The 17,182-nt window shown below is 43.7% G+C and overlaps 1 protein-coding gene across 1 annotated transcript in view; it reads left to right on the forward strand.

Annotated features, from left to right (window-relative positions):
* DCAF12 (DDB1 and CUL4 associated factor 12) overlaps window positions 1-16,904 on the forward strand; it is a 58,137-nt gene extending 41,233 nt beyond the window's left edge. Inside the window, exons 8-9 of the mRNA XM_044292618.1 lie at window positions 1,442-1,614; window positions 15,928-16,904. Coding sequence (XP_044148553.1) covers window positions 1,442-1,614; window positions 15,928-16,086 — 332 coding nt within the window. The 3' untranslated portion in view covers window positions 16,087-16,904. The remainder of the gene's footprint in view (window positions 1-1,441; window positions 1,615-15,927) is intronic.
* Window positions 16,905-17,182: the final 278 nt, after the last annotated feature.

Raw genomic sequence — 17,182 nt, forward strand, 5'->3', positions numbered from 1 at the left:
ACACCTTTGGGGCAATTTGTTTACTATTGCAATTTCCCCATTTTAAGCCAAAAAAATTTAATTGTTTTTTTAAAATATATATATATATATATATATATATATATATATATATATATATATATATATATATATATATATATATATTCAGCTTAATTTAAGCCACTTTCTTATCAGTAAGATAAGAATTTAGCTATAATGAGGGTTCTGGAGGTTAGAGAGCAGACATAAGGAGCCATGAGCTGAGCTGCTTGATGGAACACTGGCAAAATACAGAGCCTGCTACTAGAGAATCTCAAAGCTATACAGAGAAAGAGGCTCAACATTTTTAATAAAGACCAATTGAAAAAAATATATATATTTTTAGCTCAAAATGATTACAATGCAATAATATAAAAATTATCTCCAAAGGTGTCCATAGCCTTTAAGTCAGAGGAACCCCTTTCAAATAGAGTCTGTCCTCCGGAAATTCACTGTTAAACCAGGCACAATGCCCTGTAGAGCTAGCTCAGCTGCATGTATTGATATCTTTCACTTAGTGATCCGTTGCTTCCTTCTGGAGAAAAGAATTCTTTGAGTCCATATTGAAATGAGCAATTAAGTGCACGGAGATGGTGTCTGAGCACTTTCTCCTCCTGCTTCCTTTGTCAGCCCCACGCTTTTCTTGAGAGATGACTGCAGGAACCTGGCTCTGTCACTTAAGTAAAGGGAGGGGCTTGAAGAGGGATCGAGAGGTGCGCAGATTGGCTCTTTCCCGCCTTTTGTGCACTTTTTTGCTATGGATTAAAAAGTACTTCAAAAGGTAACAAAACATTCATCTGAGCTAGCCCTACAAGGCATTGTGACTGGGTTAACAGTTACAGGGATGTTCCCATCTCAGACATTGGGGTCATATCGCCAGAGGTGGGATTCGCACTTTATATGCCCGGCCGCCCTCTATTCATTCCTCTTGGGGAGCCGAAAATTCTGTTGGAATAAGTGGAGGTCAGCTGCGCATGCGCTCTCTGGCAGTTCGCAGGCTCCGTTCTAAGTATGTGTGCGGGTCCCAGAGGTGGGACCCACACCTATCAGACATTGAATGCATATCGCTAGGATATGCCCCTAATGTCAGAGATAGGTATACCCCTTTAATTTGCTTTTTAAGTTTCCCTCAGATTACAACACTTCTGTCTGAAAGAGTCAAGTTTGAATGACCCTCTTGATTTTTCCCCAGCAGCATTAGTGCATATTGATGCTTCAGCTGCTTGGACCTGCTGGAATCAGTTATCTCGCATTAGGGGTACCACAATTAAAAATTGATTTTCATTTTCTATTCAGTAAAGGTCCTTCAAATTGGAGATCTGTGATCTCTGCTCTGAATAATACCACAAAGAGATTAATATTATGTATGTTCTCTATGGTTGCTGCACAATTCTGATCACTTGTTGTTTGTATCTGTGTGCAGGTATCCGCTCTGTAAGCTTCTATGAGCATATTATCACTGTGGGGACTGGTCAGGGCTCTCTCTTATTTTACGACATCCGGGCGCAGAGATTTTTGGATGATTGCACTGGTTATTTAAACGGCTCAAAGTCCAAAGGAGAGATCCTCAAACTGACGACCGGGAAAGGCTGGCTGGTGAGTTCAATGGAATCAGATGAAGGGATTCTCCTGTATTAAAGGGGTTGTCTCACCTCTTCTGCTTAGAGCCTGCCCCGAACTTCCTGCTCTGTAGGGGGCGTTGCCTGTTAGGGTCCATTCACACGTCAGCAAAATGGGTCCACATCTGTTCCGTAATTTTGTGGAACCGGTGCGGACCCATTCATTTTCAATGGGGACGGAATGTGCTGTACGCATTTGCAGATCCGCACTTGCGTTCCGCCAAAAAAATAAAACATATCCTATTCTTGTCCTTTCTGAGAGTGTCGACAATCTGCGGTCCGCAAAATGCGGAACGCACATTGTCGGTGTCCGTGTTTTGCGGATCGGCAAAACGCATATGGACATGTGAATTAGTATGAATGATGGCAAAAGCAAGCAGTGCTGAGATTAAGTAATCCTGCCCCTTGCTATTACAGGTCCAGGAATATTGAGTAAGCCCTGGACCTATCATAATTCTGTCCCTTCGCTGGATTGCAGATTTCCTTGTTGTGTAGAAGAGCTCATAGGCAGCACATGCCTTGGAGCAGTTTTACACAAACTATAAGCAAATTTATGAGGTGGCTGGGAATGGAGCTACTGAGATCCCGGCCACCAGAGAGGCTGGAACTGTTTCTGACAGTACACAAGCGCGGCCACCACTAATGCATTGCAGCGGTGACTGTAGTCCATAATAACCAGGGGATGCACTTATCTGGTGAAGAAAGAGAAGGGAGGGATTTTGGATAAATATAACAAATATAATCAATTAGTAAGTGGCTTATATAAAAAAAAAAATTTATATATATATTATATATATATATATATATATATATATATATATATATATATATATATATATATATATATAAAAATAATATGTATGGACAGCACATCCAGTAGTACGAAAAATATATTTATTGGGCCACAGTGGCACAGTGAGGCGACGTTTCGGCTCAAAATACAGAGCCTTTCTCAAGCATGGATGCTTGAGAAAGGCTCTGTATTTTGAGCCGAAACGTCGCCCCACTGTGGCCCAATAAATATATTTTTCGTACTACTGGATGTGCTGTCCTTTTCCGTTTGTATCCGAGGGTAAGCAGTGAATTCCCTGGACATAGCACCCGTTGTTGATTTTGTGAATTGATGCTGCTATATATATATATATATATATATATATATATATATATATATATATATATATATATATATATATATATATATATATATATATTACTATATTACACTCACCTAAAGAATTATTAGGAACACCTGTTCTATTTCTCATTAATGCGATTATTTAGTCAACCAATCACATGGCAGTTGCTTCAATGCATGTAGGGTTGTGGTCCTGGTCAAGACAATCTCCTGAACTCCAAACTGAATGTCAGAATGGGAACGAAAGGTGATTTAAGCAATTTTGAGCGTGGCATGGTTGTTGGTGCCAGACGGGCCGGTCTGAGTATTTCACAATCTGCTCAGTTACTGAGATTTTCACGCACAACCATTTCTAGGGTTTACAAAGAATGGTGTGAAAAGGGAAAAACATCCAGTATGCGGCCGTCCTGTGGGCGAAAATGCCTTGTTGATGCTAGAGGTCAGAGGAGAATGGGCCGACTGATTCAAGCTGATAGAAGAGCAACGTTGACTGAAATAACCACTCGTTACAACCGAGGTATGCAGCAAAGCATTTGTGAAGCCACAACACACACAACCTTGAGGGGGATGGGCTACAACAGCAGAAGACCCCACCGGGTACCACTCATCTCCACTACAAATAGGAAAAAGAGGCTACAATTTGCACGAGCTCACCAAAATTGGACTGTTGAAGACTGGAAAAATGTTGCCTGGTCTGATGAGTCTCGATTTCTGTTGAGACATTCAAATGGTAGAGTCCGAATTTGGCGTAAACAGAATGAGAACATGTATCCATCATGCCTTGTTACAACTGTGCAGGCTGGTGGTGGTGGTGTAATGGTGTGGGGGATGTTTTCTGGGCACACTTTAGGCCCCTTAGTGCCAATTGGCCATCGTTTAAATGCCACGGGCTACCTGAGCATTGTTTCTGACAATGTCCATCCCTTCATGACCACCATGTACCCATCCTCTGATGGCTACTTCCAGAAGGATAATGCACCATGTCACAAAGCTCGAATCTTTTCAAATTGGTTTCTTGAACATGACAATAAGTTCACTGTACTAAAATGGCCCCCACAGTCACCAGATCTCAACCCAATAGATCATCTTTGGGATGTGGTGGAACGGGAGCTTCGTGCCCTGGATGTGCATCCCTCAAATCTCCATCAACTGCAAGATGCTATCCTATCAATATGGGCCAACATTTCTAAAGAATGCTATCGGCACCTTGTTAAATCAATGCCACGTAGAATTAAGGCAGTTCTGAAGGCAAAAGGGGGTCCAATACCGTATTAGTATAGTGTTCCTAATAATTCTTTAGGGGTGTATGTATGTATGTATAATTTTTTTTTTTTTTAAAGGGTTTCTGTCACCCCACTAAACTTTTTTTTTTTTGTGTACTTATAATCCCTATACTGCGATTTATCCATACATAATGTGATTAATCATTTTGGTTCAGTAGATTTTGCTAAAAACTTACTTTAATAATATGTAAATCACCTGTCTACCAGCAAATAGGGCGACTACTTGCTGGTAGCAGCCGCATCCTCCTATCATAATGACGCCCCCTCCGCATGTTGATTGACAGGGCCAGGGAACGGGATCGTTCTCTGCTGGCCCTGTTTGCATTCAAAATCTGGCGCCTGCGCCGTACCTGTCTTCAATCGGCGCAGGCGCACACATTGTCAGTTTTCTGTCAGGTAGTCACACGTTGTGATGGCAAAGGCAAAAAAACTCTCCCTTTTTGAACGTGGTCGGGTTGTTGAACTGCATACGCAGGGTCTCTCACAGCACGCCATCGCTGCTGAGGTGGGACGCAGTAAGACAGTCATTTGGAATTTCTTAAATGATCCTGAGGGTTATGGAACAAAAAAGTCAAGTGGAAGACCCCCAAAAATTTCACCAGCACTGAGCCGGAGGATCCAATTGGCTGTCCGTCAAGATACTGGATGATCCTCGACCCAAATTAAGGCCCTTACTGGTGCTGACTGCAGCCCCATAACCATCAGACGGCATCTGAGACTGAAGGGCTTCCAAAACAAAAAACATCTTCAAAGACCTCGTCTCCTTGAACGCCACAGAACTCGTTTGGACTTTGCAAGAGAGCACCAAACATGGGACATTCAAAGGTGGAAGAAACTTTTATTCTCTGATGAGAAAAAATGTAACCTTGATGGTTTCCAATGTTACTGGCATGACAAGCAGATCCCACCTGAGATGTTTTCTACGCGCCACAGTGGAGGGGGCGCCATAATGGTCTGGGGTGCTTTTTCCTTCAGTGGAACAATGGAGCTTCAGGAAGTGCAGGGGCGTCAAACGGACGCTGGCTATGTCCAGATGTTGCAGAGAGCATTCCTCATGATTGAGGGCCCTCGTCTGTGTGGTAACGACTGGGTTTTTCATTAGGACTACGCTACAGTACACAATGCCCGCAGGACAAGGGACTTCTTCCCGGAGAATAACATCACTCTTTTGGCCCATCCTGTGTGTTCCCCTGATCTAAATCCAATTGAGAACCTTTGGGGATGGATGGCAAGGGAAGTTTACAAAAATGGACAACCGTTCCAGACAGTAGATGGCCTTCGTGTGGCCGTCTTCACCACTTAGAGAAATGTTCCCCCTCACCTCATGGAAACGCTTGCATCAAGCATGCCGAAACAAATTTTTTAAGTGATCAACAATAACGGCGGAGCTACTCATTACTGAGTTCATGTTTGGAAGTTGGATTTCTGTTTTGGGGGGGTTTATCTTTTTTATTTTTTTTGGAGGTGTGGTCCTAAACTTTTGATCAGCTGAAAAACAGCCTGTTTCAGTTTATTCATTGTTTTCAAGTGGTCTTAAACTTTTGATCAGGACTGTATATATAATATTTTTTATTATATATATTTTTTTAATGGTAAATGCCAGTTGATTATGTGAGACAAACGCCCCCTTTAATGGCCACGATGCTGAAGGATGATGCATATTAAGTAGTGATGGACTAACATCAGCCGGGACGATTCGCGAATGTGCGTTTGCAATCAAATGTTCGCGAACCGCGCGTTTGCGGCGGGCCCCATTTACTTTAATGGCGGGCGAACCTGAAATACCTTCAGGTCATATTTGCAGCCAGCAAACACTTACTAGAAGTACACAAATAGTCCCACAACATGGACAGTGATATACCAGAGGGGGATCATTGGCAAACATTCCCACAAAAAAATATGTATTTTTAATCAGGGGCCATTTTTCGGCGTCTTAAAGGAAAACTCTCAAAAATGTGCCCTGCTTATTTCCTATGGGTTTTATGTATACAAATGTGCAGCGCCCCACGTTTTTGTATCCTGCAGAGACCATAAAAAAAATGCATACGTTAACGTAAATTTATTTTCTTCCATGGAACTGTATGTTGAACGGACGTCACTGTACAGCATGAGTCTGAGGCATCTGTTAGCGCATACATTTTTGGTATGCATTAAATGGATGGCAAAAATAGGATGTGAACCCAGCCCTAGTGTCAGAATAAGCAACAGTATAGAGTGGAGCAGTGTGGCAGAGAGGGGAGGCCGCCATGTACTGACAGAGCGCTACCTGGTCCTCGTGGTCAGGGATGAGAACGGTTTCCCAAGGATCATTTTCTACTGGGAAATACAGGGCCCAGTATAATACATTAGAATTTATATAATATAAAGATATTAGCCCTACCCCCAAATAATAATACAATTAGGTGGTCATTTATTATATAGAAATACGTCTGTTTGGTGTATTTCTGACAGATTTAGGCGCAAAGATCCTTAGCACCACAATCTGCATATTTTTTTCCCGCTCATGCCAGGTCTAAAAAAAGGATGGCGTGGGCAGGGAAAGGGATACAGTTATGGCCATCCAGTTATTGGATACCACCACCATACATTGACCGGATAACATCTCTGTACAGTGACCACATAACACCACCATACCGTTACCGGATAAAAGGGTATAAGAGGGCACAGTACAGGGAATGACTAGGGGCACTGCACAGGGTGTGGTAAGAGGGCACAATGCAGGTATGTGGGGGCACAGTCACATGACCCTGTGACATTAGAAGGTCCTTATGGTGAATGCGGTTCATACACCACCATAATGAGAGGCAGAGGAGTAAGACAAGGGTGTGATTATGTGGCTAGAGATAAAAAATGTACAGGCCCCAAAAATTAGGCAATAGGCATTCTTTGGATTCTGTGGCTGGAGGTACATTAGGCAGCCACAGGATAAATATGTAACGGTCGGCCAGTACAGGCCCCAAAAATTGGGCCTTCACCTGACCTAAAAGGCCTTTTATTCCGCTATATATACATGAGGCAAGGACCATTCTTTGTTCTGTGTGGTGGCGGATATGTGTGGGCTGGCATGAGGAAATTCAATTACACGTGGTCATCACAGGTGTTCAATTCCTCCGAGATCCATGCCTCATTCAAAAAAATGTGAGGTAGTCCACACTGTCGTGCGCTTATCTGTCACAATCCCCCCTGCTGCGCTAAACGTCCTTTCGGACAGGAGACTCGATGAGGGGCAAGCCAAGATTTCCATGGCAAATTGTGCCAGCTCTGGCCACAGGTCAAGCCTGCACACCCAGTAGTCAAGGGGTTCCTCGCTTCTCAGAGCTTCCACGTCGACCGTTAACTCGATATAGTCGGACACCTGCTGGTCCAGGCATTCCCTGAGGCCTGATCCGGAGGGTAGCCGTCAATGGGTTGGCTGCAAGAATTCTCATATCTGAAGTGGCGAACACATCTTCAAAGCGCCCTGTTCTTGCAGGCGCTGTAGGATTGGTACCCACACCTGTTTTGCTGTGGGTGGAAATTCCTCTGCCAGTGCCCGCAACAGCAGAATGCTGGTAACATGTCTGCCATTTTATGTTTGTACCGGGTCTAAGTACGTTGCCACCCAGTACAGGTCCTTGACCTTTATGCTTTTTATACGGGGGTCCCTCTTCAAACACTGGAGCATGAAGGCCCCCATTTGTACTAAACTGGAAGCGGTGGAGCGCCCTGGCCCCTGCTCATCGCCCAGGAGAATGTCGCCCTCGGTCTCCTCGCCACGGACAACACCAGGGATCCCCGAAAAGTTTAAAGTCTGCTCTTCTTGCTCCTGCTCCTCCTCCCCCCCAGCCACCATCCTCTTCAGACTCCTGCTGACTTGTCTCAGATGGAGTAGGCCCCCACCCCCTGGGAATTCATTCACAATTGCGACTTCCTCATCTTCCAGCTCCTGCTCCTCGACTGCTTGATCAATGACACAACGCAATGCACGCTCCAGAAAGAAGGCGTAAGGTATGATGTCACTGATGGCGCCCTGGCTGCGACTGACCAGTGTGGTGATCTCATCAAATGGCCACAGAAGTCTGCATGCGTCGTGCATGACCAGCCACTGGTGCGGTGAAAAGAAACCAAGCTCCCCAGAACCTGTCCTGCCGCCGAGTTCGTACAGGTAGTCGTTAACTGCACGTTTCTGCTGGTATCAGTCTATCAAGCATATACAAGGTGTCGCCACTGAACGTCCGCAAGGCAAAGCATGGCCGTGTAAGATCTTCTAAAATGGCCAGAGATTTTCCTGGCCTGCTGCAAGACGTCCTGGACACCGGGGTATTTGGCAACGAATCGCTGCACGACTAAGTTCAGGACGTGTGTCATTTTGCCCTGTTTCAGCACACTCAGCAGATTGGCACCGTTGTGGCACACCAACTGTCAAATTGAGCCGGTTTAGCCACTGATCGGCCTGTGACCGCAGAGCTGAAAGCAGTGCAGGACTGGTGTGACTCTTGGCTTCCAGGCACAAGAGCCGCAGCACACAATGGCAACGTCTCGCCTGGGACATCGAATAGGTTCTGGGATGCTTGGGGGGCACAGCGGAAGAGGCGGTACCAGTGGAAAAGGAGGAGTTAGCCGAGACGGAAGATGAAGTAGGAGGAGGAGAAGAGGCAGGCCTGTATGCAATCCTTGGCGGTAACACCAAATCCACATGGGAGCCACAGGTTACATGCTTGACGACCGTCAGAAGGTTCACCCAGTGGGCAGTATAAGTCATGTACCTTTTTCTGTCTGTGTTTTCTAGATCACGGTCTGTGGTCAGATGTATCTTGGTACTAACACTCTGACAGAGATTTAGTCACTTGCTGCTGAATGTGGCCCTTCTGGGAGAAATATTTCCTTCCTGGGACCTTCCATTGTGGTGTGCCAATGGCCACAAATTTTCTAAAGGCCTCAGAGTCCACCAGTTTATATGGCAGTAGTTTGTGGGCTAGCAGTTCCGACAAGCCAGCTGTCAGCCATTGGGCAAGAGGGTTATCCAGCGTCATCAACTTTTTACGCTCGAACATTTGGACCACGGAAGCCTGTCTTCTGCCAGATGAATGCGACAACGGCACGTGGAAGGTGGAGTGGAGAACAAATGGGAGGAGAGACGAGGAGAAGAGGCAGAACGTGGAGCGCCAGGAGTGTGGCTTTGTGGGTTTTTACTGCGTTGCTCCCACTGGACTCGGTGATTGAAGGCCAGGTGCCTTCTTAAGGCAGTTGTCCCTAGGTGAGTGTTGGGCTTTCCGCGATTATTATCACCAGCTGACATGTTAAACGCCCACACTGTGAAGCCATGTGCCGGCGTCCTTGGAGCGCAAGATGTGACCGTGGATGGCTCGCTCCAGATACATTTGCAGTCTGCTTTTTTGCCTCCTGTGCACTGCGAGTTCTTCCTGCTTCTCCTCCCTATTTGCTGTCTCTCCCTCTGACCTCCCCTCTTCTATCTCTCTTGTGGGCACCCACGTGAAGTCCACCTTCACTACCACTGACATTAGAGATCTCGGAGTAAGCAGCAACAGCGGGGACCACCGTCCTTGGGCTGATCTGGGTACTGTCGTCAGACCGCTGGGTGGCGGCCGTTGCTACCTCCTCTTCCTCATCTGATGCCAAGAATGGCTGCGCATCGGTAAGGTCTACGAATGGATGGGGAAAATAATTTCACTGACTCGAGGGGAGGGGCTATGGTGGTGGTGTCTTTGGGGGTGCACACAGCAGAGAGTGAGGAGGGTACAGAAGTGGAAGGCTGAGTGAGACACTCAACCAACTCTGGTGCGCCCTTTGAAGTTATCACACGCGCCTTCTCCAACTTCCCATTTAGGCTCCGGCCTGGTGCACCTGCCCATCCCCTACCATCCCTCCCTTTTCTAAATGACCCTCTGCCTAAGTCCTTAGAGAAGAGCAGTATTTGTGGAAGAAGGTACATCCCAGCCCTCAATCGATATTTGGTGGAAAAAGGTATATCTCAATAGCACCCCTCAATCAGTATTTTGTGGAAGAAGGTATATTATGGCACCCCACAATCAGTATTTGGCAGAAACAGGTATATGGCACCCCTCAATCAGTATTTTGTGGAAGCAGGTGTATCACAGCTCTCCATCAGTATTTGGTGGAAGAAGGTATGTAGCAAATGTAGCAATAGCACCATAAATCAGTATTTTTTTTTTTTTAGGGCAACAGGTATACCACACCCGTTGCATCTAGTTACTCCAATAGTGTTTGTCCCTCTATATACCTGCAGAACTGCACACAACTGCTTCATAATACAAATAAACTATAATTTCTATGTTAGAAAGTATATTATAAGTATATCACACCCCTCTATATCGCACCTATTGATAGCACACCTATACCAGTCCTTAAAAGGACTTTTGTGGCCCTATTAGCTAGCATTTGGTTTCCCTAACTGTTCCTGCTCCAAAATGCAATCTCTCCCTACACTGGCAAAACACACAATGTAAAATGGCTGCCAGATCGGGTTCTGTTATAGGGTTGGGGGTATGTCCATGTGCTGAAACGTCTCAATTGGCTGTCCTGTCCCACCTGATGGATGTTTCATGGGTTAAAGTTCGGCGCTATGCAAAAACATATAGCGCGTGCGAATATCTCCCAATTTTCGCATATTCGGCAAATCGCAAACAAGCAAAGTTTGCCGCGAATAAACCGCTGGGCGAACCGCAAGCCATCTCTAATTTTGAGGTCTTCAGTCTGAGCTGAGGTCTTAGGGACCAAAGTTGTATAGGTAGTGACTTACTTTCATGAGTAAATCCATGCAGCCATTTCTATGGATCTGTTTTAACCTCTTGTCCTGGTACTTAAGGACACAGCGCGTACCTGTACGCCCTGTGTATTTCTGATCACCGCCGTGCGGCAGGCGATGATCGGAAGCCAGTGCCTGCTCAAATCATTGAGCAGGCACCTAGACTAAATGCGCGGGGGGGGTCCCGTGACCCCCCCCATGTCGGCGATCGACTAGGCAATTCAGACCTGCGGTTTGCGGCTTTTGCCCATTGCGGTAGCGGCGGTGCCATCGGGTCCCCATGCGGCTGTAGGGGGGACCCGATGGCATGGAAGGCATCGCGCTGCCTTCCGGTAAAGGCATCCCCAAATAAAGTGTAAAAAAAAAAAAAAAAGGGGTAAAAATTAAGGGGGGGGGGGGATTGACATATTGGGTATCGCCGTGTGCGTATCGACCGGCTCTAGAAACATATCACATGACCTAACCCCTCAGATGAACATGGTAAAAAAATAAAAACTGTGGTAAATAAACCATTTTTTGTCACCTTGCATCACAAAAAGTGTAATGGCAAGCGATCAAAAAATCATATGCACCCCAAAATAGTGCCAATAAAACTGTCATCATCTCATCCCGCAAAGATCATACCCTACCCAAGATAATGGCCCAAAAACAAAGAACTATGGCTCTCAGAATATGGAGACCTTAAAACATGATTTTATTTTTGTTTCAAAAATATTATTGTGTAAAACTTACATAAATAAAGTATACATATTGGGTATCGCCGTGTCCGTAATAAGTTACTTTATAAAAGTTACACATGACCTAACCCCTCAGGTGAACACCGTAAATTTTTTTAAATAAAAACGGTTTAAAAAAAAAGCTATTTTTTGTCATCTTACATCACAAAAAGTGTAATAGCAAGCGATCAGAAAGTCATATGCACCCCAAAATAGTGCCAGTCATCTCATCCCGCAAAATTGAATACATATTAGGTATCGCCACGTCCGTGACAACCTGCCCTATAAAAATACCACATGATCTAACCTGTCAGATGAATGTTGTAAATAACACAAAAAAAAAACTGTGCCAAAACACAGTTTGTTACCTTGCCTTACAAAAAGTGTAATATAGAGCAACGAAAAGTCATATGTTCCCTGAACTAGTACCAACAAAACTTCCACCCTATCCCGCAGTTTCTAAAATGTGGTCACTTTTTGGGAGTTTCTACTCTAGGGGTGGATCAGGGGGGCTTCAAATGGAACATGGTGTCAAAAAACCAGTCCAGCAAAATCTGCCTTCCAAAAACAGTGTGGCATTCCATTCCTTCTGCGCCCTGCCGTGTGCCCGTACAGTAGTTTACGACCACATATGGGGTGTTTCTGTAAACTACATGGATCAGGGCCATAAATATTGAGTTTTGTTTGGCTGTTAACCCTTGCTTTGTAACTGGAAAAAAAATATTAAAATGGAAAGTCTGCCAAAAAAGTGAAATTTTGAAATTGTATCTCTATTTTCTATTAATTCTTGTAGAACACCTAAAGGGTTAACGACGTTTGTAAAATCAGTTTTGAATACCTTGAGGGGTGTAGAATGGGGTCATTTTCGGGTGGTTTCTATTATGTAAGCCTCACAAAGTGACTTCAGACCTGAACTGGTCCTTTAAAAAGTTGTTTGTTTTTTTTGAAAATTTCTGAGAAATTTCAAGATTTACTTCTAAACGTCTAAGCCTTGTAACGTCCCCCAAAAATAAAATGTTATTCCCAAAATGATCCTAACATGAAGTAGACATATGGGGAATGTAAAGTAATAACTATTTTTGTAGGTATTATGTATTCTAGAAGTAGAGAAACTGAAACTTGGAAATTTGCAAATTTGGTAATTTTTTTTTTATAAATAAAAATAATTATTTTTTTTACTCCGTTTTACCAGTACCGCATCAAAAAAAAAACTCTTTGCTGTAAATATATGTAAGGGAAGAAAAAAATCTATATACACTGGAACACCTTCCCACTTAAAATATACATTTTTATTATTAATCTACTAAAATCTGGCCTACAGCCGGACTACATGTAACAAGAGTCAGGAAAAACACATACTATACATATTATGTCATAGAATCAAGGGGTATACAGGTAATACACGTGAGTACAACCACATGAAGTTGTTCCGTATATGATACACAAATAGCTAAGGAGTCAATCCAAATACCAAGAACCAATGTTTAAGACTCAGTGATCGCCCAATAAATTTAAGACCATCATGGAGTAACATTTATATAGCATGGTCAGTTTGAATATGAGGGGCCAGATTTATCATTACTCTGACAGCTCACTCCACTTTCACATATGGCTAAAGTCAGTTTTAGCCAAGTCAGATTTATGATCGGCCCTTTAAGACTGTAATAAATGTGGTTTGACGGTAGCAGTTTATCCGTCAGTAAGCAGCTTTACAAAAGTCGCAAATCTTTACGAAACAGTTGCATGTTTTTATGAAAAAGTCGCATGTTCTATTAAAAAGTCTCATAAGATAAGCATGGTCCTCACTGGAGTGAAATTGCGACTTTTTAAATAGTCCCAATAGTAAATCTGTCTAGAGATTCATTTACATAAGAAAACACGCCCACTTTCAGAAAACTGGAGAGCATAGTGCAGAGCAGAAAAAAGTCGCAAATTTGTGCGCAGTTTTAGCGTTTGGGACTTTTTTGGGGACTTTTTCACTCCATTATTCTGACCTGAGCTAATGATAAATCTGGCCCGAGGTGTTTTGTGGTTACTCACTGTTAGCTGAGACACCAAGGATGAGATGTTTCTGAACCAGGTGGTAATCCAACACTGGTGAAACAAATCAATCAGGTGGTCATTTATACACTGAGCAGACGGCAGATCTCCCTTCCCTGGTCTGCGCTGCTTCGAATCTGCATTGTCCCAGTCTGCTGAGTGAGGGAGCGTCTGCCAAGTGCAGGGACAGGGAGAAGTGCACACAGCGCAGGCACTGTTATCAGCTGCTGGGGAGGACCTGGCTTTAATCATTTACTTACAGTCCCTGGCTGTCAGTAAGGGTCCATTCACACGTCCGTTGTTTCTTTCCTGATCTGTTCCGTTTTTTGCGGAACAGATCTGGACCAGTTCTGTACCCATTCATTTTCAATGGGTCCTGAAAAAAATCGGACAGCACAATGTCAGATTTTTTTTCAGGACCCATTGAAAATGAATGGGTACAGAACTGGTCCAGATCTGTTCCGCAAAAAACGGAACAGATCAGGAAAGAAACAACGGACGTGTGAATGGACCCTAATCTGACCTTGCACGCTGCGTGCTTCTGCGTCCTCCGTCCTTCAACAGATAGACGGACCTGCATAGCAACCTGATTTTAAGCAGAGGTAAAAGCAGGCAGTACAGGGAACAAAACTGTGGAATTAAGGGGTAATTGAATACACAGTGAAAAGTTGAAATAGGGCCACCAAGGAGATATTAATGACCACAATCCAGTACTCCCAAAAAATATATATATAACAGTTATACTTTAAACATTGGTTCTTGGTATTTGGATTGACTCCTTAGCTATTTGTGTATCATATACGGAACAACTTCATGTGGTTGTACTCGCGTGTATTACCTGTATACCCCTTGATTCTATGACATAATATGTATATGATTTTCCTGACTCTCTTGTTACCTGTAGGCCAGATTTTAGTAGATTAATAATAAAAGGTATATTTTAAGTGGGAAGATATCCATTTTACCAGTGTCATGAAGTACAATATGTGACGAAAAAAAAGTCTCAGAATGGCCTGGATAAGTCGAAGCGTTTTAAAGTTATCACCACTTAAAGTGACACTGGTCAGATTAGCAAAAAATTGCCTGGTCTCCAAGGTGAAAAAAGGCTGTGTCCTTAAGGAGTTAAAGGGTTTATCTGGCTTTGTAAAAGTTTTTACACTCTGACATGGAAAATTAAGGGATATTCAGACCCACATATTTTTTGCATGGGGTTTCTGCTACTCATCCAAATGGTGCTTACAGAAATCCATATGCTTGCCAAACACTTGAATGTACCCTTTTAAGGCTTCTTTCACATTAGCGTTAGGATTGTCTGGCAGGCTGTTCCAGCAGGGGAACAGCCTGCCGGATCCGTACTAATGCTTGCACACTTGTGCTACCAGAAGGCCGCCTGGCCCCATTCCCTATAATGGGGAGGGGTCTGAGATGCGGCTGCAGCACTGCAAACATGCCGAGATGCGGCCGGATAAAAACCACAGTGTGCAGTGTATTACAGGAACCTGGATTGAGTGGGAAATGATAGATAGAAGGTGGACAAAGGCTTGTGAATTGGGTAGTTGCTTCATGTTTGAGCGAGAGTGATTTGAAGCTAATACTGTAACCTATGGCAGTCTGTTGGCACGCACAGTCTGTCATTACAGCACGTCCCTGAGAAACGTCTATCCTGTTATCTGATTGTTCCTGTATATATAGGGACCAGTTTTACTAATAAATTTTTTAGGACCAATGTAGGTTCATCTAAGGCTTCTTTCACATATGCGTTTATGCTGTATGGTTTTGCGATCCGGCAGGGAATCTCAAAACTACAGCGAAGCGCATCCGTTCGAATAATACAACAGGCTGCATCCGTTCAGAACTGATCCAGTTGTATTATATTGAAAATGAAGAAACCGGATTCGGCACTAAAACCATTGTAAGTCAATGGGCGCTGGATCCGTTTTTTTCGTGTTCGAAAAAACTGATCTGACACCACTGACCTACATGGTTTTTGGAGCCAGATCTGGCTTGTTCAGTTTCCCAAGCCGGACACAAAAACGCAGCTTGCAGCAATTTTGTGTCCGGCGTAGGAACGCAGCGAACAAGAACAGAATGCATTCTGGTGCACTACGTTTCATTTTGTTTCATTTTTTACCCATTGCCTGTGAATGGGGACAAAACTGAAGCGTTGTGCTGCGGTTTTGAGACCCTGTGCCGGATCTCAAAACCAGACAGCACAACGCAAGTGTGATAGTAGCCTAAAGGAAGCTGCTCTTTATCAAACCTTGTAATGCAATAAATGTCCTCCCTTGGCCAACAAGGTAAATTTGACCTTTTTTTTTTTTTTTATTATTTAATTTTTTTGTCTCCTCAGAACCACAATGACATGTGGAGGAATTACTTCTCTGATATCGACTGCTGCCCTAATGCTGTTTACACCCACTGCTACGACTCGTCCGGAACAAAACTCTTTGTGGCAGGCGGTCCTTTGCCAACGGGTCTTCACGGAAACTATGCCGGCCTGTGGAGCTAGGGGAGAGGTCCTACAAGAGGTGGCGCAGTCTGTTAACCCTTTCCCTCCTAATGTGCAATGCATCAAAACATCCTCTGGCAGCCTCAAAACAATGTCCACCCCTTTTCTTTCCTTTTGTCCATCTGTTTTATCTAGTGAAACTCGGCACATTCTTCAGTGATACTCCTCGGCCATCCTGTCAAGTATAATTTAAGCTTTTACACAATTGTTTCTTAGAAGAAGTTTTTGTTTTGTTTTTTTACTTTGTCCCCTACGGTTTTACTCCTGTGGCGCCACAAATCACGCCTTCATTTTCCTGGAAAAAAAAAAAATCAAGGTTAGAAGTGAACTGTATGCTCTGTCACATGAGGTTATTTGCTGGACCCTCTAAATGCTTTAAGCACTTGGTTCGTCACCGCCACCTCCTGTAATCGTGGATGTCGTGCACTTCATGCACCTTCCAGCCGGAAGCCACATTCGGGGCCACTTAAATTGCACGCTCATGGGCTAAGTGGGACTGCAGCTGTAATTAGCTCTGGACAAATATGTGTAATATTTTGGTGGACAGTTCCAGGTTTTCTGTGAAAATCCTGGAAACTATTCTAGTGTATGTGTATGCGTGCGTGTGTGCCTGCAGGGTACTTTTTTGTGTTAAGTACAAAGCATTTAAATTACTGGGAGTAAATACCTATGTCATTAACATAATTGATACAAAAAGGCTTTATTCGTTAGGTCCTGATTGCGGGACTTGTTTTATCATTCCTTTTTTAAGTGTAAAAGATTCTAACAAAACTGTGTATATTGAGAGAATCAACACAATAAATTGTAACAGAAACGGATTACCTGGTCATTATTTGTGTCATAAGCCATACCCTGCTGAGAGAAAGATTGTGATGGACAAAGAATTGTATTAAAGGGGTTTCTTTTAAACAAGCGAGATTGATCTACATGGTCAGAAGAGTCCAAACTGGAAGTTGTACATGAGGTAAGAAACTACATGGGCATATCTGTTTAAAAAAAATAAATAAAAAAAAGTAATCCTGGAAAATCCCATAAGCCCTTGGAAGGACATAGCCATATGAGGGCTTGTTTTTTGTGGGACAAGATGTAATTTCTA

Source organism: Bufo gargarizans, chromosome 1 (genome assembly GCF_014858855.1).
Source record: "Bufo gargarizans isolate SCDJY-AF-19 chromosome 1, ASM1485885v1, whole genome shotgun sequence".
Classification (NCBI taxonomy): domain Eukaryota; kingdom Metazoa; phylum Chordata; class Amphibia; order Anura; family Bufonidae; genus Bufo; species Bufo gargarizans.